The following is a 26,032-nucleotide window of genomic DNA, read 5'->3' on the forward strand; positions in this document are numbered from 1 at the left end:
CAACGTGTTTGCAGACATTTTATATATAAAAACAATACACTTTTTAGATCAGAGACATGAAAATACAAATTGTTCTTTTTAAATAAAATATACATACATTAAAATTTGTTAGGCTTCTACATATGCTCAATGATATACAATAAATTCTGCATCAACTGATCACAAACTTGGTTTTGAAATAAAGTGATTAGAAATAAGAAACATCACTGACAGTAATAACTCTACATAGTTATACAAAGAGGATATCAAATCATTACAGTTATTTCAAATACTGGACGTTTACAGTTTTTAGTGTTCAGCTTCAGCAAGGGGGACAAGCCCTCCATCTAGGAGGAGCTTTGGGTCAGGAAGTGCTGAAAGAACTCCTGAGTCTTCCTCTTCTCAGCAAGATCCTGCTTTGCAGGTGACTTCAGAAGCAAGGAGGCAAAAATGGTGGCTACACATAAAGAAAATATATTGTTCATATTACACAGTATAGAAAAATCATTCATAAAAACATAGTGTCTGTAATAATTTTGACATTTCAAGGAATGTAACACAGCAAATGACACAAAATGTTTTAAATAGATACATTTCTTTTAACTGAAGTTCATTTTCCTGCTATACTTTAGTTCACAATCAACCTTTATTTGGTGGAACAGATTAGCACAAAGGACATCTTTACACAAGTCCCCAGCTTTACACTGAGCAATAAAAAAGTCACAAAGTAAAATGTTGCCTAAAGCACAAAGTAGTAATAACACATTTATAAATCAAAGGAACTGCTTGCTTCATGTTCTTACCCAGGATGCTGACATCTAATCGATTGATAGCTGAATTCTTCAAAAGCTCACGGAGAAAGGCAGCTAAATAGTTGAACACGTTTTTATGGCACTGAGGTAGCATGGAAATAACCTAGACAAAAAATACAATACTTTTAACTTTTACAATTTAATGTAGGATTAGTAGAAATGGGTGACTAACTCTGTTCTTTTTTTTTCCTTACTTGCTCACACTGGTTGGCACTGGTGCAGCATTCAAGGCAGCGTTGGTAAAATGAGTAGGGAACCACAGGCTCTGGGAGGGCATCTAGGAACAGAAGCAAGGCCTCTGCTACTGAGTGATTACTACCCGCTGCAGGTCAAGAGTAGCAGGGTCAAGGTAGCAAATTTTAAGAAAAAAAAAAATTACATATCACATAAAAGTACAACATAAATTATACTTAACCCCCCCCTCCCAAAACAAACAGTATTACATTCTAAGCAACATTCAAAACAACACGTTTGCAATTACATGGATTAAACAGCAATACAGAGTATTCGAAAAATCAAGCTTATTACTTTCTGTAATAAGCTATGGTCATCGAAGGTCCCAACTTTCAGAGCCAATTTATTTGCATTTAAATCCTGAATGTTGATTATTACAGGGCTGCTAAAACCCATCCAATATAGATTTAATGCTCTTAAGATAAAATAAAACATATGTACTGACTGTGCTCTGTGACTTCTTCAAATATTCTACAAGGACAAACAATATTTTTCTGCTAATTTTATTATAGTTTTGAAAGGATACGGAGGGACTCTGGCATCCCCGTGTCAAGGCAATCCCTTATTTCAGCAAATTCAATCCGGAGTCCAGGTTGCTGAAATATGTCTTCCTGCAAATAGAGGACAATACATTCAGACTCGTTCTCTCATTATACACCACAGATTCCCTTCAGCTAAAGAAATTATTTGAAGCGCAGTGGCTAATGCAGCAGAATAAATTCATTGCAAGGATCTTCATTCAGTCTATTTATCCTTAATCACAAAAAGCTGGCAGGAAGCCAAGTGTAGTGCAATTCACATGAAGTGGACACTATAAAACAAAGTAGGAGCATAGTATTGTTTGATTTTATTACAACACTGTTACATCACCATCAATTTTCTGACCTGTTTGACTGCATTGCGGAATAAGTGATCCACCATCATCCAAAGTTCTTTAGGAATGTCAAGAGGCTTTTCAGTGTTTGCTGCGTTCTCCTTTATAGGCAACTCTGCCTGATATTGGGAAGGAAAAAACAGAATGAAAGGCAGTTTAGTTACAGCTTAATTAGTCTCCAATCCTCAAAACTACTATAATGAAGCACCTGAGGCAACAATGAATACAATAGAGGTATTTCAAGTGAGCACTAACCAGTTGAAGGAGGGTCTCTTGTGGAATGTCTTGAATGGGCTCCCTCAGCTGACATAGTGCATGGATAGAAGTGCCATAACAGCTTGGCAGGTAGTTTCCTGTCACAGAGATAAAATAGTCCTTGCCCCGCTCTAGATGGAGCACCAGGATGTCTTCAATCTCCTGCTTGCCAGAGTTAAGCTCAGGTGCTGTTGTGCGATTTACGAAAACCTCAAGGTCAATATCCACAGAACCACCTAGATATTTAGAGAGAAGCGCAAATTAAAGAGAAGGCTGCTCCAGTCAGTTGTTATGTTATACTGTGGTCATAACAAGCAATTATGACGTAGTACTCTTTGAGGATTTCAAAGACACTATAATAAGCATAATCTGTCAGTTCAAAGGAGTCTGCCACTTAAATCCAAGTCAGTCTCTTTCTATATGACCAGGCTAATGGATTAATGTTTTATTAAAATTAAATTTGTTGGTTTTTACACAACGATGACGTGTTACTCACCCTGAGCAATAAAGCCTTTGGGGGGGTTGGCTGTGAGCCAGGGCTTGCTGTATGTGAACTCATTCGGCTTTGGAATAAACTCAAACTGACATGGGACCTGCCCGTCATTCAAGAGGCTCAACGTCTCTGCCTGGTGCTGCATGAACTTCACGTCCTTGAAGTGGAACTGAGAAAAAAAAACAGAAAAAAAAAGGGGGGGGGGAAGCAGATTTATGAGCAAAGATTAAAAAAAAAAGTTTTTTCCTTCAGATCATGTGAAGCTATTGTATCCTTTGAATGTCTGCATAATGCACTCTTTCATTATTTTTTTATTATTATGTATTTTAATTTAATGCCAGGGAGAATCGTAAGGTGAAGCTTTACCTCTCGCTTGGACAAGGTTACAGATGGAATGCATTCATTCTCCATTTTGTCAATATCACGAACAATTTCTTCAAAGGTCTTCTTATAATCCTCACTATTTATCCTCTTGATCTGCAGGATGAAGAAAAACAGGATTAAGTAAAAGCAAAGAAATAATGTGTACTTAAAAAAAGCCACAGAATAAATAAATAAATAAAAAAAAGCTCTTCAGCTAAATCATTTACCTCAATGATGAGCAGGGAGCTGACAGGTTTGTGGTCACTGGTCTTCAGAGTCATGTGACTCTGGTAATGCTGTTGCTTTATGTTCTTTCCTTTCCACAGGATACGATCGCACCACGCAGGGACACGACATTTTTCACTAAGTTCAAAATAAATGGCAAACATTAGTTCCCAAGTGTCTATTTTATTACAAAGCAATAAAACAATGAAGGCAGGAATTATCTCTGACTCCATTTATCCATTATCAAAATTAATGACACAATCCCTGCAGGGAGATTCTCTTGTGAGGTGTTGCAAGAGTACTGAATATTACACAACAAAGCTCACAGTTCAGGGCCACATCGGATGGCTAAACCAATTTATAAAGGACACTGATGCAAATGAGATGTAGTTTTTTTCCTTACATTGCTCAAGTCAATTCTTAGGCAATGTAGCTCTTGTACACACACTCGCTGGCCACTTTATTAGGTATACATATTCAACTGCTTGTTAATGAAAATATCCATTCAGCCAATTATGTGACAGCAGCTCAATACATTTAGGCATTTACAAGCTTATAACAAGCATCAGAGTATGGGAGAAAAAAGGTCAGAACAGCATGGTCACTGGTGCCAGAAGGTTTATTTGGAATATTCCAGAATTGGGAGCATAGTTTAAACCTCACAACCTACCTGAGTATAATTACTAACACTGTCCATCCCTTTATGACCACAGTCTACCTATCCTCCTATGGCTGCTTCCAGCAGAATAGTGTGTGTAACAAGGAATAACAGCATGTCACTGCATTCAAATGGCCTCTACAGTCACCAGATCTCAATCCAATAAAGCACCCTTGCGATGTGGTGGAACTAATTTGCATCACTGATTTGCAGCCTACAAATCTGCAGCAGTTATGTGAAGCTATCATGTCAATGCATAAAAATCTGTGAGGAATTTTTCCATCACCTTGTTGAAACAATTAATGGATGACACTACTAATGTGTACCTAATAAAGTAGCTGTGAGTGTATTCAACAAACATTTTATCAAAAAACAAAATGGAAAAAAACTTTAAACACAGCAGAGCTTTCTAAACAGTCTTAACGGTCAAAAATCACTCTGCATTGTCTTTGCAATGCTGCAGTCATCAACCTCAAGCCTGACATTTCTATTATAATGCTACTATGGTATTCTCTTGAGGCTATCCTTCAGTAAATACTATAGACAAAAACCAGAGTTAAGCAGCTCTGAATAGAGGGATAATTGTTTGCAGAGCAGGAAGCTCCAACCATTTAACAATTGATGAGACAGAAATGTCTCAACAGAGAAGGAAAAGAAATGTGGGCTGATCTGAATCACTGGTGTGTCACAAAAAATGTGATGATAACACAAGCAGCTATAGTGTTCGAACTACAATGATAGTATGTCTGCTACTTCTTTCTGTTATCAGTTTACCTTTTGCTACGAACACTGACATGGAATGACTTACAATGCCTCCATGTGAGAAGATTACCTTGTATCCCAACTGTCAGAGCCAGTGTCATATTTGTAGGTGGGCTGGAAATCAATCTCCCCCTCCTCAAATCCCACAAACACAGCCTCCTCGTCGATCTGCCTCTTGAGCTGATGACCACACGCAATAGGTAAATATCACTGCTCACAAACACGTTTGAATACAAAACACATCAGGAAACCATAATTAATATTACCTGATCGAAACTGTGCAGAGTTTCAAAGTCCTTCTTGCTGATGAGACCCTTCACGTTGTCAACGTCAAGCTCACTAATTCTGTAGTTGAGGTCCCCGATCCATAAAATAACACTAATTCAGAAACAGAACACAAATTCTAATGAAATAGTCATAAATACGAGAAACTTGTATTTATTTATTTGATTCACAATGTAAATTTTAAAATGACAGCTACTTACTCGTGCTTCATGATAGTGAGTGGCGCCTGGGTGAGGTCAGGTTGGCGAAACTGAAGACGACTGCAAATATCCTTATAGTCCTGATTACGTCTCTCATATTCCTCAACATGAGCAGCAAGGTGGGAATTGACCACGCAGATATCAGAGTTGTGGAAGCGAAAACGGATTGCCACAGCTCCCTTGTTTCCCTGTGAATCAGTAATTGATTAGAATGGACAGAAAACACTGAAACGCCTCCGCAAACACTAAAATAAAATAACTAAATGTTTTTATTTACTATGATTTTACTCATCTGCTAAACAATAAGTCAATATTATGCAAACAATTTCATGCTTGGCATGTTTTGGATATTTCTTGCTGCAATTCATAAACTAGTGTCCCATTACTGCAGGAAAGGATGGAGTGACCTTACATAGCTCTACCCCCCTCCCACTGGTCCCTAGCCAGCCATCTGCTCTACTCTGCAGGGACTGCTAAGTAAGCACGGTCGCATGAGTTAAGAATAACCTTTCCTGCACCAGTGTATGAGAAATAAAGTTGAAGCTACTGTAGGAAGAGCTTCATGGATGAATAAGCACTGAAGTGAATAGTTCACAGGAAGTAGAGATGCCTTTTCATCATCACAGGAGATTGTTTGTGCTTAAAAACTGCCTCATGCATTGCCATCTTGGTAAATGGCAATACATGAGGCAGTTATAAAAAAATAAAAATAAAAATTGTATGGCAGTTGACAGACATCATAGCATAAGCCCAATTTTTGTTTTCTTTCATCCTTTCAATTTTCATGTAAATGCTAATACTCAACACTTCCTGTTTATATGTATATGAGGAAAATCATTTCAATGTGAAACTAAAACAATGCTATTGACATAATCTAAAACAGAAAGGCAGAATGTGTACAAGGACCCACACCCAAGCACTGCAGAATATTTGCCAATTTATGCAGTAAAACCAGCCTGTACTAGTTCCTACATCATTTCTAGCTGAATATAAATGCTAATATAATTGTGGAATATGTCAACTGATCTGGGTGGGGGAAATCCCTCAATAATATTAGGGTAAAATTAATTTTTCCTGCTGCTTGCATACCTTGGCTGATAAGCCTACATGGTCACCTGACAGTAAGCTCAACCCAACAAAATATAGGATTTTTTGGGATCCTTAAAGAATGTTTTCCCTGTGCCAGGTCCTTAGCCCACAAAATGTTGAGAACCCCTGACCTAAAGCTCCTGACTCTGTATGGTTTATTTCTAAAAAATTATTTCCAATTCCATCCAATCATTTCTCAGATTCAGGGTCATGGTGGGGCCGGAGCCTATTACTGCTACCATGAGGTAAGAGGTGGGGTACACCCTGGACAGGTCCATTATAAACAGGGGTGCACATAAGTGGTCAGTGGCCAGATAATAAGTTGCAACTTGCGTTTGCGTACATAAGATTTTCTGGAGGAGGACATTTGTTTAGAACTCTTAAAGATGTCGAAGAAGCAAGCTCCTTTCAGCAATTACTTTGGTGTTCCTCCACCTCCAAAGAAATGTCAGAAGGAGTCCGAACCTCAAAAGAAGCGCGTATTCTCGGAAAAGTGGTTGCAGGAGGTGAGCTGGCTTCAAACAAATGATGAACACACAGAGATGTGGTGCAGAATATGCCCTGAAAATGCCACTCTAGCGGACAAAAACAGTGCCTTTTATATGTACGCAAACGCGCGTTGCAACTTCTTATCTGGTGTGCGTCTTTTATTTTGACAGCGAATGCGCACCTACGGACCACTTATGTGCACCCCTGATTATAAACCCATAGGCAATATGGAATCATCAATTAACCTAACCCTGACTAAATGCATTGCTTTTGACTGTGTGAGTACCCTGGAGAGAACCCACACATGCATGGGGAGCACATGCATACACCACACAGAAAGGTCTTGGCCAGATGCTGGATTTGAACAAAGCAACTTCTTACTCTGAGGCAACAGTGTTAACCGTCACGCAACCAAATCCCGTGGTCAGACACCACAGACATCAACTTAATGACTTTGCACAATACCAGAAACCTATATGATGACTTGTGCACAAAGAGAGTTTGAAATACTGTCCTTACCATCCTCCCCATGATGCCAGTGCCTACAGTCTCAGCCTCCACGTCTGAGATGAATTCTGCATGCTCCTTCTTCACAAAGAAGATCAACATAATGCCCACCAGGCGCGCCAACTTCACCTGCAGAAACAGACCAACAGTATACAAATGATTTCTTGTGGTTAAATGAAAACATTTTTGATGTTGCACTGGAACTCAAGAGATTGTGTAGCCACAAGACATGATCAGAGATGCTTTAGTGCAGTTTCTGTTGCTTATATCAGCACTTTGTCAGCGTCAACTACTAGGAACAGTAAAACGGAAGCGGAGAATCACATCTCAGAATAAGACACAGTTGTGTATGAGGAGCGCTAAGTACTTCATAATAGCTTTAACTTATGTAAGAGTTAAAGTGTCAGAAACAGAGCAGCCAAGTGTGCTTTAGTCAGAGAACTCGCAGATGCAGAAAAAAAAAATCCAACAAACTGACAGGATGGTGACCTGGCATATATCATGTGGCGTTTAAGGCGATTTGAATAAAAAAACAAAACAAAAAAACAACCAGAGCTATAAAAAGAGGAAGCCAATGTGCTGGTCAGTACTCTAAGAATGAGGAAGAACACAAAAGTGAAGACAAAAGACAAGAAAAAGAGGCAGATCAAAAAAGTAACCTAAAACCTAAGGTCTGACTAAGCTTATGAAAGCAACAGGGATATAATAACTCCTATTAGAAATAAACAGTAATAATCGATGTAATAAGATTGTATGATAATTATTATTACCACAGAAAGGTGGTGCTAGAAGTTCTTGAAACTGTAACGCATGCATTGTATCAGTTTCAGGAAACTATTTTAAAGTGTGACTGTTGCCCATGTAGAAGAAAACCAAACATGCCCTCTAAAATGAAGATCAGTGGTGTGAATCGTGACATTCGCAAGTCTTCTCAAATATCAACTAATAGCAATGAACTGCAAGATGTGAGGGAGAAAAAAAAAATCCTTACTAAGGCATACTTGGCATCTGGATGCAATGCCTCAGACACAGCTTTTGTCCACTCCTGTTCCTTGGGGGTGTCATTGAAGAAGAAAGCCTCTTTACTGAGGTCAAGCTCCTGAAAACTGCAAAAAAAGGGCAAATGGTGAAACTTTAAGGGTTTGATTTCCACTTCATCCACAAGTGCTATGGTACTGACTAAACTTTTTGGCTCCTTAACACCAAAGCGGTAAACTGAAACAGGCCGGATTAGTGGATACACAGTGCAAAAATCAGTGGGCAGGCGTCTTCAGCACTTAAAACTGGCTCAATGGCTGCATGCATCTGTCAGAGGTTTGAGGAGTAAATGTCTGTCTTTGTAATAGGATTAAGCGGAGCAGTGCACAGCTATTGTTCAGCAGGAGAATATGACTTACCCCACGCAGTACATGTCAGGGGGCTCGGGAGTGCAACTCAGCCAAGGACGGAGGCTTTCCTTTGGTGTCTGTCCGTTCACATTGTATGTGCCAAGAAAAAAGCTGAAACAAAAGAATGATGAAAAGTGAGCACAAAACAAAGGGGCTCCTCCTTTGCCCCTCCCCCCCTCAGTGGTTAAATGGTGAAACAATAATGTCAGTCTATATCAAGCTTATGCCCTGCTGCTTTATTGTAGCAGTGAGTCATTTCTAGATATTTTAATTCTTTTTTTTTTGTATGTTTAAGAGCACAACTGCACTTTTGCAGAAGTAACATTTATTAAAATGAATAGGAGAAAAAAAACCTGAAACGAAAGCAATTGCTTTCAAAGGTAAACCAACAAATACTGGAAGAGTCCTACATGTAATCCTCCACCAATCCTCAACCTTTTTGTCACTGATCAGGATTTCTCTCAAACTCCTTTGTCAAGTTTTCTAGGTTGCTTTTGACTTCTTTAGTTTCTGTCTGGACACACAGTATCCTGGGTGGGCAGGTGTCATGAGCTTGGATAACCAATGGTCAGCAACTTTCTGAATGACGGCAAACAGGCAGAAAGTAGTGTCAAGTTTCTACTTGTATCAGACATTAGAGGTTGTGAAATAATCAACACTGTTAAAATAGTGTGTTACAACAATTTGTAACACAACATATACAGATGACTAGTGGGTGCAGCTGTGGAGCTGCGATGCCATATTAGCCAGTTAACTAGATAAGTGCGGCTAAATAATAGTATGTTTCTGTTTGACCGCATCATTGATGCAAGAAGACTGCAATCATGTGGACAAAGAAATTGTCAAAAAAAAAACAAAAAAACAACAACAACAAACAACTTTCTTTGTTTGTTTTCATCACAACATGTACAGATATCTCCAATTAAGCTCCTTTTCCATTAGGACCTACTCGGCGCAACTTGCCAAGACTAGACTCGAATCAACTGGTTTTCCATTACAATGGAGTCCAACCTAATGTGCTCGGCTGTTGTTACAACAACGCGTCCGAGCGTCCCTTGATGTAATTGGTATGTGACACAAACGGCAAGAATATACCTGCTGCTCAGTCTGTGGCTTTTCCTCAGACTCGGGAACCAACGTGTTGTTTTTGTAGCAATTTCTTTCTTTTTCTTCTTCTTTAAATGGCGGTTTGAATGTTTGTGAACGAGATGCTCTCATAACTCATCAAATGATGACACTGATCAGCTAATCAGTGGCAAGCAGTCTGACGAAGTCCCATTTTAGTACCTGCTCGGATTGCTTGGAGCCCTGGCCGAGCAGGTCCCATTTTAGTACTTGGTACTATGACCTAATGGAAAACCCTGAAAAACGTCGCGAGTCAATCAGAGTAAGTACTAATGTAGTCATGGAAAAGGGGACTTAGTGTCATGGTTTTGCTTTATTTTATAGCTACAGGCTGGTAACTGCAGATTTATCAGTCGGTCTTCGTCAAAGGTGTTAGCAGATAGTAACACCATCTTAAAAAAAGAACACAAACTAATCAATGACCTAGTTTTTAATCTTAAAAAAACAACTGTAAATACTTTATAAAGAATATGCACATAAACAAAACCATTAACATAAATAGAGCTGCACCACTTTCTGACTCTTGGCCATCACTTGCTAAGCTATCAGCCAATGTGGAGGGCAGAGCTGTAGGGAAAAACGAAATTGAAAACAAAGAAAATGTACTGAAATCAAAACACAGTGTTGAAACAGAAAGAATAAAAAAAAAATGCAAAAGAGAAATCCTCATTTCCTGTATTTAAATAATCAATATTATTGCATAAAATGTACAAAGACAAACACATAAATGTCTTGTGATCACTGAGCAGCCTCACTGCAATTTAAACGGAATACTGAAGGCAACATGCCGTGAGAAATCGTGAGAGGGTCGAGCCCTTGCCATTTACATCCCCACTGAGGTTTATTCTACAGGTCCAGCTCAAAAAAAGGCAACTTCCTTCCATTCAATGTGCCGCGTCTCTGACCTTCAGGCGGCTGCTGTTTTCCAAATGCTCTTTCACAGGAGCAGCATGGGGCTTTTTATTTTGTGCTGACTGCCACTGAACCTTAAAACACTTTCTGCTTTCACAGCCCGAGCCTCAGCTAACCAGAGAAAAGCTGAAACTATATTTACACAAAGGGAGCTTGGGACTGCTGCTTTTCTAAAGCTTTTATTCATAATATTCATATCAGCATGGATTTTTCCCCCCAGCGTGTCCCAACTATACAGTATAAAACGAGACAAAAGCAGACAAATGCATGTGTGCAAGCACGATACTAAATGTCGGCCGTTTTTGACTAAAGGCACAACACTAGCTTACTTCTTGTTAATCATATACGGCTTTTTAAATATGTCCAACATTACATATTTAGCATACCCTTTTACATGTATGTATGGGAAACAAATATTTCCCTTTTGGATCTAACTCACTCATGTTTATCATATTCAAGATTCCTTCCATTATGGTTACAGCTATTTTCAAAGTGTTCAGAACGTCTGAGACAGTGCGGCTTAATTTAGCACGCAGCAAGACAAACCCACAGATGTTGACTCATGCTTTTTACATAACACTTCTATCATCCAAACTGTGTTAACAGTTACACTGCGGGCACAGAGTCTTCATGCATAAACCATCTTTTCCACAGATTTTACAACCTGTTTTCGATTTTCAAACTGAACACCAGAGTACATCGAAATACAACTAGTTTAAAAATATCTGCACTCACCTAAGTTGGAAACTTGGGAGTGGTTTTTTTTCCCCAACTTTTAAAGCTTACAGTGTAGATCTTAAAAACAAATTACTATAATGTACACGTTGTCCGGCTTAAAGTGACTTTTTTTTTACTGCTTTAGACCAAGAAGAACAAACAGGAAAAGATCACATCACTTCTCTTTAGATTAGACTTCCCCACCCAGAATACCAAGGCCTTACCATCATCATCAAGGAAGCATTTTTTGCTACCTTTTTTTTTTTTAAATATTGATGATGCTTATGCAATATTCAGGAGTTTTAAGATCACCAACATCTATGTGCCTCTATCAATGAGCCAAACACACTTTTAATCAGGGCCACACTGGCACAAAAAACAATAAACAGCAACATACCTGTGATTTTCCAAGAAAGTGTACAGTTCCTCTTTTTTCATCAGCTCACACTTGATAAGGTTGTCGCGCAGGCCAAACTGCGGCATGGCTAGTATGTGAGCTTTGTTTGATGGGGTGTGGCTGGAGGATCGCACCAGGTCATCCCGGTCCTCTCGAGTGGAGATGCCCAGGCTGCACACCAGAGAAGAAATAACGTGCGTGATTTGAGATGGAAAAACGGAGTCACAGAGGGTTGTTTTCTTTCTTTCTTTCTTTTTTTTTTTTTTGCGGTGGAGGGTGGTGGTGGGGGGGAATGTTTTAACAATTAGGGAGATGCTAGAAATGCTCATCTCCAGCTGTGTATTAACAGTCAGCATAGTCTTTAGCCTAAATGCATTAAGCCATACTTACTGGAGAGCTACAGTCTTAATGTACAGCAGTTCAACACAACAAAGACAACAATCTCTATTTCCAGGTGGTCAATATGGGATGAGCTAAGTTGAGAGGAGAAAATGTAATATGCCCATATCATACAGTCTTCCAGGAACATCCTGAAACTTAACTCCAGCACAGGGAATAGACATTAACTCAAAGCAAAGCAGGACCGAAAACAGACACCGTCTTTGTCTTTGTATTAAAATATAACTGTATTAGTGTGGGTATAATGCAAGACTTCCCCACCCTTGAAAAATTATGAAAAGATTCTCAAGGCCTCCTCACCTATCTTGGTTGGCAGACGCTCTGGACTTCTGTGTGCCACCGTTGGAACCTTTCTCTTTTTCTGAAGTTACTTTTTTGTCTGATGATTTCTCTGTTTAGGAAAAGATAAAACAGAATGGTTAATTACATGATTGCAGGACAGCTATGCAATCATAACTGCCTGCACAGTGAACCACAAACAAAGTACTATTTTCATTTAGCCGGTTAAGATATTTTATTAATATATTAATAAACTCATATTTCAGCCTTTAAACAACCAAAATGTAAGAATAAAATTAAGCTAAATGTGAATAAATATAAGTCATAAGAATGCCAAGTCAGAGCTTAGTTGTTGGGGGCAATCGACTGAGGCCTCCTCCTGCAGATGGATACGGTTTCTGCATTCCAAGTAGCTGGATTTAATGGCTGAGTGCGAAGTATTAGACAGCATGCCCCTGTCTCCTGAAGCTTGGCAGGCAAGACAGCTGGCTCCAGTGAAAGGGAAAGCCAGGTTCTCTGAGCAGGAAATTAAATTCTACAAAGTTATAATAAGCTACATTAGACAGTACAAAGCAATGACCCAAAAGAGTAGATACAATCTACATAAAAAAAACAACAACACAACAGTGAATTTCTTTTCTCAAAATTTGTTTTAAAATGACAAACTTAAAACCAACTGGTCTCTTACTGTTTTTACAATATGTGTGTAACTCTTTTCTATGTGCAGCATTTGAGACATGAAAAAAAAGAAAAAGGAAATCATATTTATGTAAAACACAAGGTTAAAGAAGTAAGACAACAAAGCAGACAAGGCATAAACCAGTGAAACACAAACAATAATAAGATAGTAATTTTAATAAAGTAAAGCAAAAACACGTGCTAATAAAACTGGTTTTATAGATTATTTTCTTTTTTATTAGACATGTCTTTTGGCAGAACAGCTGCAGCATCAAAGTCTGCTGTTACTTTCACCTCAGCAGGCAGTTGATGTCACTTTTTCTGCATCGTTGTTTTAGGAAATGTCACTCTAATTACCAATAAGACAGGTTGTGACATGTGCACCAAACCCCAAGAAAAGGTCAACATAAAAAAAGGTGCTAAGAGTTCAAGCCATTTTAAGCCCTATTTAAAAATCCTGACACTAACACTCTGACATTTTAATTAAAAAACAGCAACTCTGTTGTTTCAGTCAACAAGAAAATCCCTTTATTTGACTGACAGAACTTCCAGCAAACTGTGAAATTGCTCTTGAAAACACTACAAAAGATGCTCTTATTGCACACACAACCCACACGCAGCTGTCAAACAGCACTTACCCAGTGTCACACAAAATGCATCAATAAATAAAAGTCAGTGGATGTGTATGTCCATTCTACTTCACTTTTGAATACCTGCTGCCGTGCAGACAACTTTTGAAACAAATCTTGTGGCATTAAATGCACACATGCTACTGACTGGAGATCTTATCATATTTCTGCATTCTCAAATCAGCAAGGAAATGACTGCAAAACCTTGTGGTGTTATACTGTTGCATGCACGTTATTAAAGACATACAAGTTTTTCTCTCTCTCGCTTAAAGTACAGCTGCTTATCTGTTAGATGAAAAAAAAAACAATTTACAGTTAAAAACAGTACAACCAGTATGAGGCTATGCGTTTAAAACATTATATGGTACATCCTGCACAGGCTTTAGTATCTTTATCCATACAGCGGAAATCCAGCTGTATGACCTCTTGCTCACTCCATTTGTCACAGGATGCCTCTATAAGTGTGCAGCTACACGTAGCATAAGTGGCAAACTCTTCTATGAGGGCTCTCTTCCGTATTAACGCAGGAATATCTCTACAAAATACAACCGGCCAAAGTTCATCATTACACTGCTTCACAAGCAGAAACACGTCAGATTGCTCATATGAATTATTTTTTTCTTTTAATACTTAACTGTAAATTTACATCTGCTTAATAAACGGTTGGAGCGTCATATATTTTAATTGGATGACATGCAGACTTTTCTTTTTGAAGGCGAAGCAGACAGTAAACGGAGACCTATAATAACAGAGAGAGCCGGTGGGAACAACGTTTACAGGCAACTGATTGAAGCTAACAAGCTAAATCGGCTAAGAGGATAAGTCGGGAGTGAATGGGTGAACGTGGAAATACCCTGACAACAAGTGCAAATGGCTCAAAATTCAAGACAAAAAAAAAAGAGCCTCTCGGTGAACGACACAACAATGTGTCACTAAAACGTGTTGTTGCAACATTTTTCCTAACAGGTGTTCCACTTCTTTTAAAACCACACAATGACGATGATATCGCGGTGCTGAAGTCTGTGCTAGTGCTAGCTGCTGTTCTCTTTAACCGAGCGCCTATGATTCTATGATTCGCGGCGAAAAAACAATGTATCGAACACATTGCTACATGGATGTGAAATTACCCAGTTTCATCGATAAGCACTTAAGCTAATGAGGCTAAAGTTAGCATTTCTTGACAGAAGAACTAGAACTGCACGCTAGCATTAACTAGGAAGCAAGCTTATCCCGGCCGGATGGCAGGGACCCCAGCGTTTCTTTCACCTCCTCAAAATCAACAAATTAAACCAGGAATAGTTTTTTTTTCCATACCAAAGTCTCTCATCTCCATAGACATCTCCATTTATTGCTCCCACGCATTCTGTGCAGAAGACCAATGTCCACTCAGTCTCAATCCAAACGCTATAGTAGTGGGAGGAGTTTACACTCCCACCGCTGCAGAGATAAGACACCGAAACAAACCTAATCGACTATGCAGATTGAAATCGGAAGACTCAACAACATTGCATCAGATTAGGAAAATTAAACATATAACGAGAGATACATATTTAAAAATGATTTTTGTTTATTTGTTATGGAGGTAAGTGTGTTTGTGTGGCACTTGACTGACAAAAGATGTTGCACGCAGAGTTTTACACGGTATCACATGCTGTGTGATTTGTATAAGGTCATTCCATGTTTTGCATACTTGTCAGCAGTAGCATGCCAGTAAAACAGAATGCACAAGCATAATGATTGATTAAAATCTGCTTAAAATCACACAGCATGAGGAACGTACACAAGTTTGGAAGCTTTTCTGTTTAAAAGCAATGCACAAAAACACTCCGATATCTCACATGGCTTCTCAATTTGTTATGTTTTTTCTTTCATTGTTAATAGCAGTTAACAATAACTGCACTACATTTTCTGTTAGGCCTGTTGGCCCTGTGAGCTCTCGCTCTCTAGTTTACTGTGGTGCATTGAATGAAAAAAGGACAAATTAAAAATACAGGTTATTCCTGTGGTTTTCATGCTTTGTCACGTCAAGATGTCCTTTCGACTCCTTTCAACTCACGTTCAGATGGAGTCAGTTGAATTCAGAGGAAGTGGCATTTGCAAAATTGGATGTAATTTATGGTGCAATACTGACACGCAAAAACTGCACACACGAAGAGACAAAATGGAGAACACGTCCCAACATCCACTGCACAGATGCTGGTGGACCAATTCTAGTGCAGTTCATTTTATTGCATAGGGAGACGTTGGCAGACGGCACATACAAATTAAAATAAGGTGAAAAACCTGTTTTTCCATGCTGGTTGAGTTTAGTGAGAGTTGTGCCGATGGGTGCGAGGGCTTGTTTGACAACTTCCTGTCCTCTAGTGTCTTTTTGGTACTTGGTAATCCAGTCAAACTTGGGTATCTGTGTGGGAGTCCTGCAAACATCTGTGAAAAAAAGCAGGGAGGAAAAGAATGATAAAAGAACTGTAAACGATTCTTGCCTTAATGAGAAATTCGACAAGAGCCTGGTGTGCACTTTAAGGCAACACGAAAAGTGTTAAGAATGAGAAAAGTTGCATTTTGGAACTTTATTTTAAAGCTACCACCTAAAATTCCTTGTCTTGTTTTCAAAGTAAATTACCCTGTAAGTCAACCTCCATGGTTAAATTCACCTCTATGGGCTCACCGTGAGAATTTTTCTTTTTAACAACAGCCGGCATGCCATTTGTTCTTACCATCACTGGTGTCCCACAGCAAATTAAAAGCCTTTGGGGCTCTACTGGGAATACCGCAAAAAACCCACATCAGTCTTTGCTTGTGTTCATTTGGGACTTCCACCATGAAAACGGCGAACTGGTGGGAAAAGCGGCACATCCATAACAAAGCACACCATCTTTGACCTTTAACGGCCTGATACTTTCAGATGAACAGAAAGCAGGCTGTAAAATTGTGGTGAAAATTAACTAATAAAAAGGAAGTAACTTATCCTGTTAACTGTTGTCATGTCTAATTTTCATGTCCCATTGCTAAAAGCTATGTGCACAAAGATTAAGTAAGAACAGCGTATCCTGTCCAAACTCCACCCTTCCCTCTCTGCCTGCTAGCAATTCTCGCACAGGGAAGTGTCACCACCAAAACAGCAATAACCAGGAGTCTTTTTCCAAATAGATATATTATGTGGTTTTCCAGAATAATATAACCTCTAGGTTATTAACTCAATATGTATTGTTTCACATAGGTTACTACAGCAAAATATTTGTGCTTTTTCACACTCTTCTTCACTTAAGATTCAAATGACCTGTCTTAAACAAATAAGATGCTGGTGCTACTGCGAATTAATACTTGATTCCAGTGAACCGACAGCTTTCAAAGGTTATTCTTGTTTCTTGCTGGATGTCATGTAAACACATCATATAGGGGCTAACCTACCACTCCACGCCTTGTTGACTTCGCTGAGGAAGAGACGCGAGTTGGAGCCAAAAGGAAGTTTGAGGTCTAATTCTTCATCTTTGTAGCTTATTCTAACTCTGGTATCAGCGCCTAAAATCAGAAGAAGAATGCAGGGGGCGAAAACAAGATGTTCATTATCGTGTGGTGCACCAGTTATGCAGCTTATTTCTAATTGGGCTGTAATGGAAACTAGCACACTCACCCACAACCACAAGTTCCTCTGGTGAGGAAACTAAAAAGATTGTAGTATGAGAAATATGTTTCAGAGAAATTACCGTCACATTATTTTTGATTAGGTACACTGTTGAAATAGCATAAGGGAATATTTATTTGAGATGAGCTAAAAAATATTTAAACACTATTCACCTGTGACAACTGCAAAGTCGACAGAGATGGGTATTATGGCTTCCAGCAATACATCGTCAGCAGTAATTGCCATTCTTCGATGGGTATAAATGAAGATTCTGTAAAAACATTACATTGTAATTTTAAGATTTGTTTAATGAAGTCTGTATTTCAGTTAGTTCTCTGCCTAACTAGAGCTAACACATGCACACTAAAAAATATCCCATGACTGTGGTACCTTTGTCAGGCAGGTTAGTGTAACTCTGTAGTGTACAGTGTTAAGCAGTGGGTGGTACTGCTGCCACCCACTCTTCTTAGAAAACACTTTTTAGACTGAATTCAAACAAACTGCAAAGAACTCATGTCAGAGATATTTTTTCCCCACCAAGCCACTAAAACTTACGCATGCTCGTTTGCAGACTCCACGAGCCCCAGCAGTCTGCTCTCTGTAGTGTCATCAAAGAGGACATCACATTGGACAGCATGATTACGTTTTAGTTAAGGAGAAAGATGTTGTTTACACTTGATGTTTAATATCATATTTATCTGCCAGAAAAAAAAATACCTTTCAGCAAAGTCTACTACAGTGGGAACGTGAAACTGGATTTCTATTCCTTACAAGTAACTATTGCACTTTTTACAGTATTTCTTAATTTCACAGAGTAATATCAAAAGTATAAACCAGTACATCTATATGTCAGCATATAAATAAGGCTAATAAACATATTTATAGATCAAATTTCCTCTCCCCGTTTACATGCAACAATTCACGTTCTTCTCCTCCTCCTTCTCCTTTAGGGGTTGCCACAGCAGATCATCTGCCTCCATATCATCTTATTCCTAGCATCCTGTTTTGTCACACCAACCCTCTGCATGTCCTCCTTCACAACATCCATGAATCTTGTGGTCTTCACCTGGAGGGAGCCTCGCAGCGCCATCTTCAAGACCCTTTCCCCTTTTGCTCCAAACCAGTCAAACTGAGCTGTGCCTCTGATATACTCATTTCTAATCCTGTCCTGGTCGTTCGCAACAAAAATCTTTCCAGCTCTCAGCTCTGTCTCCTGACTTTTTTTTAAATTTTTTTATCAGTGCCACTGTCTCAAAACCATATGTCACTTTGGATGGTTTATCCTATGTATTTAAACTACCTCACTCCCTCACACCTTGCATCTTAGACCTGGCCCTCTCTCATTCTCACAAATGTATTTGGTCTCACTTCTACTAACTTTTATTCCTCTTTTCCCAAAAGCATACCTCCACCTGCTCCTTACTCTTACTGCAGATCACAACGTCTGCAGTAACTGTTAACTTGTCTATTTCCACTGCAAACAAGAAGGGGCTGAGAGCCGATCCATGATGCAATCTTACCCCCGCTTTGAACCCATCTGTTACTCCTACCGCACACCTCACCTCTGTCTTGCTGTCCTCATACATGTCCTGTATCACCCTCACATACTTCTCTGCCACTTCTGACTTCCTCATACAGCACCAAAGTTTCTCTCTTAGTACCGTATCATATGATTTTTCTAGACCCACAAAGACTCAGCACAACTCCTCCTGATCGTCTCTGTACTTCTCTATCAGCACTCTTAAAGCAAAAATCGTGTCTGCAGGGCACTTCCTTGGCATGAAGCCATACTGCTGCTAGCTCAAATCCTCTTCTTAACTTGGCTTCAGTATCTCTACCCAAACTCCTTATGGTATTATGCAACACTTCATGTTATTACCATATTATTAAAAGAGGAATGACAGTAACAGTAACTACTCTCTGCACCTTGTTTTGAAAACATATTTTTATGCACATCTTACTTTAAGACAATGACAGTGAAGTTATAGGATCACCAGCACTGACAACAAAGACAAAGCACACAGCTGCCACCTTGTGGACAACGTGTCTCACTACAGTATTGAGTACATGTTACCTATTTGAAGGAACTGCTGACTAGACTAGTTTTTAATCTAAAAACAAAAGCACCAATAAACTCCATGTGCACTCAACTGCAATGCCCGGATAGAAGCCTAAGTAAAGCTACTCTTTAGTCAGAAAGATGACAGCCAAGTGGCACAACCCAACAGGCCCCATTTCGAGCTCAGCAGACAGAAAAGCTGTTGCGCCAGTCAAACGCGGTTTTTTGGAAGCATGTAATCTATAGTTTGATTCGCTGGTCAACCAAGAACCAATGCGTGTGAGTCGGGAAGGATACCATGATGCAGTTTTCTTCCCTTTCTAAAGTTTCTTGAATTGCGACGGACTGATCCATAGTGTTGACATTCAAGCTTGCTGGGCGACAACTTTGGCACCACGCACTCCAAACGAAAACCCACTCCGTGGAAACTCGAGCAGCTCAGTTATTTCTCTCTGAAGTGGAAGCGCAGCGCAATGAAAGGGAGCGCAGAAGCTCCGCGGAATCCCACATCATTCCTTTTCGACCCAGAAGTTTTCTTCTTTTTCCACCTTCCTTCGCTGCTGGCCCAGCCCGACCCAGTCTGCCACGCACTGATTCAGGATCGCGTTGTACACCCAGTGTGACGTCACTCTGTTTGGTTTGCAAAGGCCCGAAGCCGCCAGCTCAAGGACGGTTATGTCTTGCAACACCTCGCACTCCTCAGAAGTTGCATCAAAGCTTTTTGAGGAAGTGTTGATGACACCCCGGTCAATCAAGCGGAAGTGATCGATTGCGTATTTTTTTTCTTCAAAAAATATTGTATTGCATTTACATCTTACGTTGTCAAAATGGACTACTGTATTACTGTCATTAATATTATTTGATTTATATTGATCTTGGAGAGTTAAAATTGAAAAACTGTTCAGGATGTGTGTAACGCTGATTTTTTTAAATTATTTTTTTAAAAGCTGCTATCACAATACATGATAATATACTGTGATAACTGTACTGTATGTGCTTTTGCACAGTTGGCACAGGACATACACCTTTGTGCAAAGTACAGTGCTCTGTGTGCAAAATACATAGAGCGCATAATGTGTAATCACCTCTCATTTATGTATACTTTGCTAGGACAAAGGGAAAAGGGTTCAGTGATTTCTTGAATCATCATACTGTACTGCAAATAAAGCAAAAACACAGAGTTTGTACAGTTCTAATGGGCTCTAAAGTCATTAATTGGTATTACTACCTTTATTCTTCAACACAGCCTGAACTCTCTTGTGCAGGTTTTCTTGTTATTTCTTTAAGCAGTCTTCAGGAATAGTTCCCAGGCTCATTGAAGGACATTCAAAGCTCTTCTTTGGATGTTGGCTTCATTTTGTTCTGTTCTCTCTCAATATGGTCCCACACTGCTTCAGTAATCTAGAGGATGTAAATCCATGACTGATAGTGTTCCATTGTGTGTGTTTTTATCCCTGTTTTTAATGCACTGGCATTGTGATATTGACAAATGAAGCTGTTGCCAATGAGGCAGTTTCCAGATATTGCTGCATGCATGTTAAATCACCATGCACCTACTGAAGCTTCAGTGAACAGTAGATGGATCAAGTCAAGGTCCAGATGTCTTTGGTCCTGTGCCAGGTCTTTGCTGGATTTTCCCTTCTTTTTCAAGGAAACCATTTTCAGATACTGTTCATCTGTGGCAGACAGTTGTTTTTTATAGGCCTGCCACTTCTGCTTTTATCCTCTGCTCTTCCAGTTTCCTGATTTATTTATTTTTAGTACAGAGTGTACATTAAGAGATATAGAAAGTTTTAGCTAACAGTCCATAGGGAAATGTAAAAGTTTTTTTTTAAGAAGATAACTTTTCTTGACAGGCTGCTGCAGACACAATACTGGTTCATCCATTGCTTTTGTTGACTTTTTTAAAATTCTTGAATGATTCATATGTCACAGTTAAGTGGCTTAACAAACAAACAAACCAACAAACCAAAACATTCCTCTGAAAGCAGGTATAAATACTGGACTGAAAATGAGGGAAATAGCAGCTAATGTCCAAACAAAATCCCCAGAACACCTCCCAAAAGACCTTCAGAAACCCTGGACAACTGTTGCTCAAGACCAGATTGTATTTACAATAAAACATAGAAAACATATCAACAGTTTGACCTGATAAAAATGTGTAATTTTAAGGGAAACATAAGGTCATTTTGAATTTTATGGTAACAACACATCTAATTGCAGTGTGCAGTTTAGTATAGTCTTGTTGAAATATAAAAGAACAAGAACTTGCCTGAAGAGGTCATCTGGATAGGAGGATATGTTTCTCTTAGACCTGTATATACCTATAAGACCAATCCAACTGTCAGAATCAGGGGCGGAGCATGGGAGTGGCTTACTGGGCTTAAGCCCGGGTTGTTTTGTCAGAAGCCCGGGGTCTTTTGGAGTGTAATTTTTTCATAGCTAGATGCCTGGCTGACAACTGTATAAAACAAAAAGTACACACAATATTCGAAGCACATAGTGCACACTGTGGGAATTTACGACTGTGCGTGAATCCCCCCTGATATTGGTATGATCCGAGAATTGCGGGTTTTTAAACTCACTGCTGATCACAAACACAGTGGTCTCTGTGCTCTTTAGGCTGGATCATCTTACACGTTTTCCAAAAAGAATTTCAAAATTCATCTGAACACAGAACAATTTTCTGCTTTTCCTCAGTCAATGAGCTTCTGTCCAAAGGTGATGCCAGCATTTCTGGATCATGTTCACATATGGCTTCTTTTTTGCATGATAGAGCTTTAACCTGTATTTGTGTACGATATGGTGAAATATGTTCACAAACAATGTTTTCTAGAAGTCTTCTTTAACCTGTGCAAAACAGCCATTGAATAGTGATCTTCAGCCTTGGGCTTCACGCACAGTAAGTTCTTTGAATTCTTAGGATTTTTTGATGACATTATGTACTGTAGATAATGAGATGTTGAAATTTTAAGTAGAGAAACATTCAATTGTGAAATTATTCCACAATTTGTAGACAGTTTTTTGCAGTTTAGTGGAACTCTTCTTGTCTTTACTTCTGGAAAGCTCTGCCTCTCAAAGAGGCTCTTTTTATACCCAGGCATCTTACTGACCTGTTGCAGTTAGCTGTAAAAGGTTCCTCAAGCTGCTTCTTTTTAGGACCACTTACCTTTTCAGCCTTTTGTTGCCTCTGTCCCAAATGTTTTGGGACGTGTTGCTGCCATAAAATTCAAGTTACTAATTCACTGAACAGCTTATAACTTAGACATGTAAAACATGGCTTCCCATCTAGCAACAGTCAGTATTTTTTGCAATGTAAAGCTTATTCTAAAAAGTAACAGGTACTGTAACTGGAGCTATGGATAAAAAAAACACAAAACAAGGGAATTTATGTGATTACTTTATGAACTTAGGTTGAGGGAATGTAGACTTTGCTAAACCGCGATCCACTAAGTACACTCCGAAAGCTGTAGCTGGGGAAAAACTTATCAGACATATTACATAAGATTTATTTTATTTTATTTTAAGGCATTTTTGATAGTGTACAGTGCACAAAACTAGAATTCACATATTCTAATTTCATTTAGCATTGATGCAACATGAATGTACCACAAAATATACTTTGTAAATCATATAGTAAATACCTCAAAATCACAAAATGTAGCTAAGTGCACTGACTTGCATGTGTCATTAATGTTACATCTACAGGAATTATTCAACAAACCTTCAAAAGACAACTCCCTGTTACAGCACAACATTTGTGTTTTATAAAGTGCATGTAGTTGTATCTGCATTACTACAACAAAAGCTTGAAGAAGAGATTTAATCTTATATCAATAATGGCAATAGATAAGGACATTTCCGAACGTACAACAAGGTACTTAGCGGTTTAAAATAACTTAAAAGTTTATTTTACTTTATCAATCTGTTGCTTATAAAGATCACTTGTATGATCAACTGATATGTTGCTTCTGGCTTGTTTTTCTGGATTCCTGAAAATAGTATTTCATAGAGAAATACTGTTCAAAGCCATTTCAGTGGTCTGGAACCAGACATAAACGGGACTGGAAAGTTTAAACAAGAAGCACAATCAACATTGCAATTAATGTTTTCCATATTTCCATACCTATACAATTACATATGAATATAAAAATATTCATATTAATATCTTTTCTACATTTTCTTTGTAACTTTGGAGAAACTAGGAGTTACACAAAGCGCTACACAGCAATTGAGCAAGCATGTTCTCAAAGCAGAAAAGCGATAGCAACAATACAAAGTAAGGAAGCTATCAGTTCTGTGTGAAGATATGGACCTCTTGTGGCAAAAGAGGGAACATTTAGTGTGCCATTCAACCATAGGCAAGAGGTCATTGTGGCATTGCAGCACTCCAGATTACATGGAGGTTTTTTTGAAGCCTTGCAAGCAGTGTAGCCAGTGCAGTTGGTGCAACCCGCTGTCCATTTTGTGGCAGTATCTGTAGACTCATTTTTCAGCTGCAAAGACAATGAGTGAGAAAGATCGGTGTAGGGCCTATGAATGGTAAAAACTGTAAATATGAGGCTAATGAAGTTTGTTTATTTATGCTCATAAAATGTATCGTAGAGGTACTTCTTATGTTTGTTTTTCAGATTCTTTTGTATAAATAATTTATTCCTTAACCGATTCAAATAAAAAGCTATTTTGAGTTCATATTGGTACATTTTATGCCCCCTGGTTCCTTTTTCTTGTATATTCTCCAAATTTTGATAAATTCAGAAAGTAAATTCATAGATTTATAACAAAGTTTGTGCTGAAGCAAGGATAGCATGAAGACGGTGTCAGCTTTAAAAGCACTAAACAAACAGAAATACGAGTGTGTAGAAGCTCAGAAAAAACAACTGCAATGAGGCTGGAAAAATTAATGAATGTTATATTTATGCTATTGAATGTTCTTACCTGACAATGTGGTTCTGAGGAGGAACACATTTGTAGCATGGTGAAACTTGTATAGCAGTTTGCGCTGGTGCATGTACCAGCACGGCACTTGTTTCCCTGACAAAAACAACAGCGCAAGAAACATAAAACTTATTTCAAACCAAGTCTCATTTACACTGCTGGACAAAGTGGTTTTTCAGTCCACACTCCATTAACTTGTTAAATTGTTGACAGGCAGTTTATTAACCAGTCAAAGATAATCATTATTAGAAAAAAAGGTAATACTTTTGTTAAACATAGTGATTCTGTTGGAAGCAAGGAACAGAGGAAGTTTGTAGCTGACATTTAAGAAAAGGGGACTGTGGTGTTAAAGGCCAAATTAGTTTTGTTTAGTGATACACAGCCTTCTTCCCGCATGCACATTTGCTTGCCAAAAGATTCATTCATGCAGCCAGCAGTTCTTACATTGTTTGCTGTTGTTTGACTGGTAGTAGTTGTAGTAGGGGCCTGCGTGGTTGTTGGTTTTGTGGTTTGAGTTCCTAAAAGTAGATAAAGGAGAAGAACAAAACAATATACAGTGATGTTTTTTTTTAAGATTTAAAAATTGATCATTTGCAAAGACAACAGGAGCATGGTAATTCAAGGAGTTTGGAGAGAAAAGCATCTGGACTTCTTTAAGTTGCTTGAAGACTTGCTAGCGTCACCCTTGGCCAGCCTTGGTCCACTTTAAGAAACGTCTTAAAGCAACTTAAAGAAGTCCAGATGCTTTTCTCTCCAAGCTCCTTTGACTACGATGACCTGGATGACTGAGAACCTTCACAGACATATGAGCATGGTAAAACATAAAATATTTATGAGTGCTCAAATGAAGTGATTTAAAAGAAAGGTGTAGTTACCATTGGTTGTTATGCTCATCATGGATGCAAAAGTGTAATTGAGACAGCCAGTGAAATTACAGCAGTTCACAGCACAGTTGGTCTGGGAGGCATTCTTGCAGCTGTCAGCACAAGAGTTGCTGCAGCTGGCAGTATACCACATGTCTGTTTGCCTTAACAACTGAGATATAACAGAAAGATTAGAGAGACGCATCTAATTTCTTTCATTTCTATACTATGTTAATTTATTTAGAAAAAATAAATGTATTTTCCCTTTAATAGTCAGTTATAGATACCATGCAATCTTTTGACTGCTCAATTCCTTAAAAAGAGGGATTTGTAATTGCTATGGCTCAAATAGTTTCTTAGTTTTTAGTGCCATTAGCTGACTGCCCTACCTGACAACAATTATCGACAGCACACGGAGTGGTGTTCTGACTGATGTACATTGAATAGCAGTCAGAGTAGTTACAGTTGAATGAGGGGCAGTATATCTGTATTTGAGAGAATTAAGAGGCATGTGATGAAGAGGCTTGAAGGAATGAAAAACACTCATAGATAAGTGAACAGAAGAAGGAGAATATTTGACTTGCCTTAGTGGTTCCATTCTCAGTCATGTCACCTGTGATAGAGAGACAGATGTCATGACTGGAGTTTTTTAAAGCAACACAACATTGATTGTAAAAGATCTATTTAATTTTGATGCAAGAACAAATTAAAATGTGAATGAATGAAAAAAAGAAAAAATGAATGAATAAAAAATACCCCTCCCCAAACAAACAAAGAAACAAAGAAACAAACAAAGAA

General features: G+C 38.7%; 2 protein-coding genes across 5 annotated transcripts; both read right to left on the bottom strand.

The window, feature by feature from the left end:
• Positions 1 to 5: 5 nt before the first annotated feature.
• Positions 6 to 20,166, bottom strand: inpp5b (inositol polyphosphate-5-phosphatase B). Of its 4 annotated transcripts, none has more exons than XM_082552608.1 (23): positions 19,730 to 20,166; positions 17,930 to 18,008; positions 17,548 to 17,645; positions 17,384 to 17,413; positions 17,161 to 17,271; positions 16,033 to 16,176; positions 12,464 to 12,554; positions 11,765 to 11,935; positions 8,623 to 8,724; positions 8,217 to 8,331; positions 7,238 to 7,354; positions 5,141 to 5,328; positions 4,922 to 5,033; positions 4,726 to 4,835; positions 3,238 to 3,373; positions 3,014 to 3,124; positions 2,651 to 2,816; positions 2,155 to 2,390; positions 1,911 to 2,018; positions 1,552 to 1,636; positions 986 to 1,113; positions 783 to 894; positions 6 to 436 (listed from the first exon to the last, which is right to left on the bottom strand). In XM_082552608.1, the coding sequence occupies exons 1-23, from the start codon at positions 19,785 to 19,787 to the stop codon at positions 327 to 329; spliced, it is 2,718 nt and encodes a 905-aa protein (XP_082408734.1). In that variant the 5' UTR covers positions 19,788 to 20,166; the 3' UTR covers positions 6 to 326. The 4 variants fall into 4 exon arrangements, with proteins under 4 accessions (XP_082408734.1, XP_082408737.1, XP_082408735.1 ...); XM_082552611.1 differs by having other exon boundaries at positions 17,930 to 17,972; positions 19,731 to 19,870; XM_082552609.1 differs by lacking the exon at positions 19,730 to 20,166 and adding an exon at positions 18,937 to 19,717 and having other exon boundaries at positions 17,930 to 17,972.
• A 2,517-nt stretch (positions 20,167 to 22,683) lies between these two features.
• Positions 22,684 to 25,851, bottom strand: LOC309717827 (uncharacterized protein). The gene is made up of 5 exons (XM_082552691.1): positions 25,624 to 25,851; positions 25,247 to 25,406; positions 24,816 to 24,889; positions 24,372 to 24,467; positions 22,684 to 23,929 (listed from the first exon to the last, which is right to left on the bottom strand). The coding sequence occupies exons 1-5, from the start codon at positions 25,672 to 25,674 to the stop codon at positions 23,681 to 23,683; spliced, it is 630 nt and encodes a 209-aa protein (XP_082408817.1). The 5' UTR covers positions 25,675 to 25,851; the 3' UTR covers positions 22,684 to 23,680.
• Positions 25,852 to 26,032: the final 181 nt, after the last annotated feature.

The sequence above is a fragment of the Aulonocara stuartgranti genome (assembly GCF_965226115.1).
Source record: "Aulonocara stuartgranti genome assembly, chromosome: 11".
NCBI classification, from domain to species: domain Eukaryota; kingdom Metazoa; phylum Chordata; class Actinopteri; order Cichliformes; family Cichlidae; genus Aulonocara; species Aulonocara stuartgranti.